This window comes from Carcharodon carcharias, chromosome X (assembly GCF_017639515.1).
Source record: "Carcharodon carcharias isolate sCarCar2 chromosome X, sCarCar2.pri, whole genome shotgun sequence".
Taxonomy (NCBI): Eukaryota; Metazoa; Chordata; class Chondrichthyes; order Lamniformes; family Lamnidae; genus Carcharodon; species Carcharodon carcharias.
Window position 1 is genome coordinate 28,612,560 of NC_054507.1, and position 10,000 is coordinate 28,622,559.

Below are 10,000 nucleotides of genomic sequence, written 5' to 3' on the forward strand. Positions count from 1 at the left end.
CCCTGAATCCATGCCAAATTCATCTGCTCGGTGAGGAAGTGCCTAAAGGGAAGTGGTTAACAGAACTGTGGGTACGCACATGCACAGAAACACGCACAGACACACACATATAAACACGCACGCACAGACACACATATATGCACACACGCACAGACACACACATATATGCACGCACGCACAGACACACACATATATACACGCACGCACAGACACACATATATGCACACACGTACAGACACACATATATACACGCATGCACAGACACACACATATATACACGCACGCACAGACGCACACATATATACACACGCACAGACACACACATATACACACGCACAGACACACACATATACACACGCACAGACACACACATATATACACGCACGCACAGACACACACATATATACACGCACGCACAGACACACACATATATACACGCACGCACAGACACACATATATACATGCACGCACAGACACACACATATACACGCGCACACACAGACACACATGCACGCACAGACACACACATATATACACACATGCACAGACACACACGTATACACGCACGCACAGACACACACGTATACACGCACGCACAGACACACACGTATACACGCACGCACAGACACATATACACGCACGCACAGACATACATATATACATGCACACACAGACACACACATATATACACGCACGTACTGACATACATATATACACACACACGCACAGACACACATATACACATGCACGCACAGATATACACGCATGCACAGACACACATATATACACGCACACACAGACATACATATATACATGCACACACAGACATATATACACGCACACACAGACACACACATATATACACGCACACACAGACACACACATATATACACACGCACAGACACACACATATATACATGCACAGACACACACATATATACACGCACGCTCAGACACACATATACACGCACGCTCACACACACATATATACACGCCCGCATAGACACACACATATATACATGCACATGGACAGACACACACATATATACATGCACGCACAGACACACATATATACACGCACGCACAGACACACATATATACATACACGCACAGACACACACATATACACGCACGCACAGACACACACATATACACGCACGCACAGACACACACATATACCCGCACGCACAGACACACACATATATACACGCACACACAGACACACACATATATACACGCACACACAGACACACACATATATACACGCACACACAGACACACACATATATACACACGCACAGACACACACATATATACATGCACAGACACACACATATATACACGCACGCTCAGACATACATATACACGCACGCTCACACACACATATATACACGCCCGCATAGACACACACATATATACATGCACATGGACAGACACACACATATATACATGCACGCACAGACACACATATATACACGCACGCACAGACACACATATATACATACACGCACAGACACACACATATACACGCACGCACAGACACACATATATACCCGCACGCACAGACACACACATATATACACGCACACACAGACACACACATATATACACGCACACACAGACAGACACATATATACACGCACGCACAGACACACACATATATACACGCACGCACAGACACACACATATACACGCACGCACAGACACACACATATACACACACGCACAGACACATGCATATATACACGCATGCACACACACACATATATACACGCATGCACAGACACACACATATATACACAGACGCACTGACGTACATATATACACGCACGCACAGACACACATATATACACGCACGCACAGACACACATATATACACGCACGCACAGACACACACACATGCAGGCACAGACACACACATATACACGCACGCACAGATACACACATATACACGCACGCACAGACACACACATATATACACGCACGCACAGACACACACATATATACACGCACGCACAGACACACACATATATACACGCACGCACAGACACACACATATATACACGCACGCACAGACACACACATATACACGCACGCACAGACACACACATATACACGCACGCACAGACACACACATATACACACACGCACAGACACATGCATATATACACGCATGCACACACACACATATATACACGCATGCACAGACACACACATATATACACAGACGCACTGACGTACATATATACACGCACGCACAGACACACATATATACACGCACGCACAGACACACATATATACACGCACGCACAGACACACACACATGCAGGCACAGACACACACATATACACGCACGCACAGATACACACATATACACGCACGCACAGACACACACATATATACACGCACGCACAGACACACACATATATACACGCACGCACAGCCACACACATATATACACGCACGCACAGACACACACATATATACACGCACGCACAGACACACATATATACACATACGCACAGGCACACATATATACACGCACGCACAAACACACACATATATACATGCATGCACAGACACACACATATATACATGCATGCACAGACACACACATATATACACGCATGCACAGACACACATATATATACACAGACGCACTGACGTACATATATACACGCATGCACAGACACACACATATATACACGCACGCACAGACACACACATATATACACGCACGCACAGACACACACATACACGCACGCACAGACACACACATACACGCACGCACAGACACACACATACACGCACGCACAGATACACACATATACACGCACGCACAGACACACATATACACGCACACACAGACACACACACGCACAGACATACATATATACACGCACGCACAGACACACATATATACACGCACGCACAGACACACATATATACATGCAGACACACGCACAGACATACATATATACACGCACACACAGACACACACATATACACACACGCACAGACACATGCATATACACGCACACACACAGACATACACATATACACGCATGCTCAGACACACACATATACACACACGCACAGACACACACACATATACACGCACACGCACAGACACACATATACACGCACGCACAGACACACATATACACACACGCACGGACACATACGTATACACACAGACATACACATATACACGCATGCTCAGACACACACATATACACACATGCTCAGACACACACATATACACGCATGCTCAGACACACACATATACACGCATGCTCAGACACACACATATACACGCATGCACAGACACACACATATACACACACACACGTATACACGCACACGCACAGACACACACGTATACACGTACACGCACAGACACACACATATACACGCACGCACAGACACACGCATACACGCACAGACACACATACACACGCACACGCACAGACATACACATACACACACACACGCACAGACATACACATACACGCAGGCACAAACACACATATATACACGCACATGCACAGACACACACATATATACACACACGCGCAGACACACATGCATGCACAGACATGCACGCACACAGACACACATGCATGCATGCACAGACATACACATGCATGCACAGACACACATGCATGCACAGATGCACATACACGCATGCATAGACACACATGCACAGACACACACACATATATACGCACACAGACACACACATATACACGCACGCGCAGAGACACATATATACACGCACACGCACAGACACACCTATATACACGCACGCACAGACACATGCATATACACGCACACACATAGACATACACATATACATGCATGCTCAGACACACACATATACACGCACGCACAGACACACACATATACACGTACACACATATACACGCATGCACAGACACACACATATACACGCACGCACAGACACACATATACACGCACAGACACACACATACACCCATACACACAAACATACACATATACATGCAGGCACAGACACACACATATATACACGCACATGCACAGACACACACATATATACACACATGCACAGAGACACATGCATGCACAGACACGCACATACACGCACGCACAGACACACATACATGCACGTACAGACACACACGCACATATATGCACACACACACACATGCACACACACATGCACACACACATGCGCACACACACACATGCGCACACACACACATGCGCGCACACACACATGCGCACACACACACATGCGCACACACACACATGTGCACACACACACATGCGCACACACACACATGCGCACACACACACATGCGCACACACACACATGCGCACACACACACATGCGCACACACACACATGCGCACACACACACATGCGCACACACACACATGCGCACACACACACATGCGCACACACACACATGCGCACGCACATATATAGACATATATAGATATATATATACACGCATACACATGTGTATGTATATATAGACACACACACACACGTGTATGTATATATAGACACACACACGTGTATGTATATATAGACACACACACGTGTATGTATATATAGATACACACACACGTGTATGTATATACAGACACACACGTGTATGTATATACAGACACACACGTGTATGTATATACAGACACACACACGTGTATGTATATACAGACACACACACACACACACGTGTATGTATATATAGACACACATACACACGTATGTATGTATAGACACACATACACGCGTGTATGTATATATCGACACACACGTGTATGTATATATCGACACACACACGTGTATGTATATATCGACACACACACGTGTATGTATATATCGACACACACACGTGTATGTATATATCGACACACACACGTGTATGTATATATAGACACACACACGTGTATGTATATATAGACACACACACGTGTATGTATATATAGACACACACGTGTATGTATATATAGACACACACACACATGTATGTATATATAGACACACACACGTGTATGTATATATAGACACACACACGTGTATGTATATATAGACACACACACACATGTATGTATATATAGATACACACACACACACACACACACGTGAATGTGTATATATAGACACACACACACATGTATGTATATATAGATACATGCACACACACACACGTGAATGCATATATAGACACACACACGTGTATGTATATATAGACACACACACACACACGTGTATGTATATATAGACACACACACACACGTATGTATATATAGACACACACACGTGTATGTATATATAGACACACACACGTGTATGTATATATAGACACACACACACATGTATGTATATATAGATACACACACACACACATGTGAATGTGTATATATAGACACACACACACACATGTATGTATATATAGATACACGCACACACACACACGTGAATGCATATATAGACACACACACGTGTATGTATATATAGACACACACACACACACACACACACACGTGTATGTATATATAGACACCCCCCCCCGTCAGCCCTGACCGACCTTTCCTTTTTCTCTCAGTCTTCCACACCTCCGCCGGATTACCCCACCACCTGGAATGGTGATGGAACCTCCACCTCTTCCTGCAGTCACCTCGAGTCCCTCCAGCAGGACAGGAAGAGCTGGGACTCCTCACAGGTAACAGCAGTAAGAGGGTTTGGGAGTTGCGGGGGGGGGGGGTGTCGGCGGGGGTGGTGGGCTGGTGTCAGGAGTTGTTAGGGTGGGGATGCAACTGACGGCAATCAACCTCGGGGTGTGCATTCGTAGAATCAGGGGGCAAACGTGAGGAGGCCATTCGGCCCATCCTGCCTGTGCTGCTGTTTGAAAGATCTAGTTAGACCCCACACTCCACCCTCACCTGTCCACCAACCCATCCACCCATCCAAATAGCCCCCACTCTTCCCTATCCCCCACCCACCCATTCAATTAGTCCCAGCTCTCCCCCCACCAAATCTCCTCACCCATCCCACCCACTCCTCCAATTAGTCCCAACTCTCTCCCTCACTCTCCCTCCCAACCCAGATACTCATCCAATTAGTCCCAACTCTCTCTCCCCCCAACTCTCCCTCCCAACCCACCCACTCATCCAATTAGCCCCACTCTCCCTCCCAACCCACCCACTCATCCAATTAGCCCCAACTCTCCCTCCCCCCAACTCTCCCTCCCAACCCACCCACTCATCCAATTAGCCCCACTCTCCCTCCCAACCCACCCACTCATCCAATTAGCCCCAACTCTCACCCCCACTCTCCCTCCCAACCCAGATACTCATCCAATTAGACCACACTCTCCCTCCCAACCCACCCACTCATCCAATTAGCCCCACTCTCCCTCCCAACCCACCCACTCATCCAATTAGCCCCAACTCTCCCTCCCAACCCACCCACTCATCCAATTAGCCCCACTCTCCCTCCCAACCCACCCACTCATCCAATTAGCCCCAACTCTCCCCCCCACTCTCCCTCCCAACCCAGATACTCATCCAATTAGACCACACTCTCCCTCCCAACACACCCACTCATCCAATTAGCCCCACTCTCCCTCCCAACCCACCCACTCATCCAATTAGCCCCAACTCTCCCCCCCACTCTCCCTCCCAACCCAGATACTCATCCAATTAGACCACACTCTCCCTCCCAACACACCCACTCATCCAATTAGCCCCAACTCTCCCTCCCAACACACCCACTCATCCAATTAGACCACACTCTCCCTCCCAACACACCCACTCATCCAATTAGCCCCAACTCTCCCTCCCAACCCACCCACTCATCCAATTAGCCCCAACTCTCCCTCCCAACCCACCCAGTCATCCAGTTAGCCCCAACTCTCCCTCCCAACACACCCACTTATCCAATTAGACCACACTCTCCCTCCCAACCCACCCACTCATCCAATTAGCCCCAACTCTCCCTCCCAACCCACCCACTCATCCAGTTAGCCCCAACTCTCCCTCCAAACACACCCACTCATCCAATTAGCCCCAACTCTTCCTCCCGACACACCCACTCTCCAATTAGCCCCAACTCTCCCTCCTAACCCACTCACTCATCCAATTAGTCCCAACTCTCCCTCCCGACACACCCACTCTCCAATTAGCCCCAACTCTCCCTCCCAACCCACTCACTCATCCAATTAGCCCCAACTCTCCCTCCCAACACACCCACTCATCCAATTAGCCCCAACTCTCCCTCCCAACCCACCCACTCCTCCAATTAGCCCCAACTCTCCCTCCAAACACATCCACTCATCCAATTAGTCCCAACTCTCCCTCCCGACACACCCACTCTCCAATTAGACCACACTCTCCCTCCCAACCCACCCACTCATCCAATTAGCCCCAACTCTCCCTCCCAACCCACCCACTCATCCAGTTAGCCCCAACTCTCCCTCCAAACACACCCACTCATCCAATTAGCCCCAACTCTCCTTCCCAACCCACCCACTCCTCCAATTAGCCCCAACTCTCCCTCCCGACACACCCACTCCTCCAATTAGCCCCAACTCTCCCTCCCAACACACCCACTCATCCAATTAGCCCCAACTCTCCCTCCAAACACACCCACTCATCCAATTAGCCCCAACTCTCCTTCCCAACCCACCCACTCCTCCAATAAGCCCTAACTCTCCCTCCAAACACATCCACTCATCCAATTAGTCCCAACTCTCCCTCCCGACACACCCACTCTCCAATTAGCCCCAACTCTCCCTCCCAACCCACTCACTCATCCAATTAGCCCCAACTCTCCCTCCCAACCCACCCACTCATCCAATTAGCCCCAACTCTCCCTCCCAACCCACCCACTCCTCCAATTAGCCCCAACTCTCCCTCCTAACCCACTCACTCATCCAATTAGTCCCAACTCTCCTTCCCAACCCACCCACTCATCCAGTTAGCCCCAACTCTCCCTCCCAACCCACCCACTCATCCAATTAGTCCCCACTCTCCCAACTCCGCTATCCCCCCCATCCATTTTTCCCCCACTCTTGCCTCCCGCACCCACCCACACAATTAGTCCTCATTTCCCCCCCTCACCTGCTCTCCCACCCTCCCACCCCCATCCAACTGGTCCCCCACTCTCAGCCCCCGCCCACCCCGTACCCCTGCAAATGTTTCCCCTTCCAGTATTTATCCAATTCCCCCCCCAACCTTGTGAAAGTTCCTATTGTATCTGCTTCCACCGCTCTTTCAGGCAGTGCCTTCTAGATCACAACAACTGTCTGTGTTTATAAAAAATAATTCTCCTCATCTCCCCCCCTCCACCCCCCCACCCTCTAGTTCTGTTACCGATTCTCTTCAATCTGTGTCCCCTCTGGTTACTGACCCTCCCGCCACTGGGAACGGTTCCTGCTGCACTCCCCTTGTGTACAAGAGGGCAGCAGTTGAATGGTTTCCGGTGATTACATCCCTCGGGAAAAGGCTGGGAAGCAGTCGAGGGTGGCCGATAAGATCCTGTTAATGTAAACAGCCTGCTTTGAAAAGCAGAGACGTTATGTTCAACGGATATTGAACCTTGCCTGGATCGCGCTAGGAGCACAGCCCTGGTCTCCGTATCCCTTGGTTAGACCTCACTCGGAGCACTGTGCACAGTTCCGGTCTCCGTATCCCTGGGTTAGACCACACTGGGAGCTCTGTGCACAGTTCCGGTCTCCGTATCCCTGGGTTAGACCACTCTCGGAGCACTGTGCACAGTTCCGGTCTCCGTATCCCTGGGTTAGACCACACTGGGAGCACTGTGCACAGTTCCGGTCTCCGTATCCCTGGGTTAGACCACACTCGGAGCACTGTGCACAGTTCCGGTCTCCGTATCCCTGGGTTAGATCACACTCGGATCACTGTGCACAGTTCCGGTCTCTGTATCCCTGGGTTAGATCACACTTGGAGCACTGTGCACAGTTCTGGTCTCCGTATCCCTGGGTTAGACCAAACTGGGAGCACTGTGCACAGTTCCGGTCTCCGTATCCCTGGATTAGACCAAACTTGGAGCACTGTGCACAGTTCCGGTCTCCGTATCCCTGCGTTAGACCACACTCGGAGCACTGTGCACAGTTCCGGTCTCCGTATCCCTGGGTTAGACCACACTCGGAGCACTGTGCACAGTTCTGGTCTCCATATCCCTGGGTTAGATCACACTCGGATCAGCGTGCACAGTTCCGGTCTCTGTATCCCTGGGTTAGACCACACTGGGAGCACTGTGCACAGTTCCGGTCTCCGTATCCCTGGATTAGACCAAACTTGGAGCACTGTGCACAGTTCCAGTCTCCGTATCCCTGGGTTAGACCACACTCGGAGCACTGTGCACAGTTCCGGTCTCTGTATCCCTGGGTTAGACCACACTTGGAGCACTGTGCACAGTTCCGGTCTCCGTATCCCTGGATTAGACCAAACTTGGAGCACTGTGTACAGTTCTGGTCTCTGTATACCTGGGTTAGACCACACTTGGAGCACTGTGCACAGTTCTGGTCTCCGTATCCCTGGGTTAGACCACACTCGGAGCACTGTGCACAGTTCCGGTCTCCGTATCCCTGGGTTAGACCACACTTGGAGCACTGTGCACAGTTCCGATCTCCGTATCCCTGGGTTAGACCACACTCGGAGCACTGTGCACAGTTCCGGTCTCCGTATCCCTGGGTTAGACCACACTCGGAGCACTCTGCACAGTTCCGGTCTCCGTGTTACAAGAAAGATATAGAAAGGCCCAATGAGTATTCTCATAGCCTTTGCCGTTGAGGTGAACCTGCAGAAGGGGCAGGACCTGGGGGAGGTGACTTGTCAGTGGAATTGAAGCAGCAGGGGCCGCCGGAGGATGGAAGACCTTTCGGGTGGAGATGAAACCCTCTCAATCGTTGCCTTTTTCTTCCCTCTCCCTCTCCCTCTTCCAAGCTCCCGCGGTGTTCATCGTCCGAGACCCTGGGCTCGTC

General features: G+C 49.6%; 1 protein-coding gene across 1 annotated transcript in view; it reads left to right on the forward strand.

The window, feature by feature from the left end:
• arhgap9 (Rho GTPase activating protein 9) overlaps positions 1-10,000 on the forward strand; it is a 138,528-nt gene that overhangs the window by 61,694 nt on the left and 66,834 nt on the right. Inside the window, exons 5-6 of the mRNA XM_041180519.1 lie at positions 5,600-5,716; positions 9,963-10,000. The exon at positions 9,963-10,000 is cut by the window's right edge and continues 103 nt beyond it. Coding sequence (XP_041036453.1) covers positions 5,600-5,716; positions 9,963-10,000 — 155 coding nt within the window. The remainder of the gene's footprint in view (positions 1-5,599; positions 5,717-9,962) is intronic.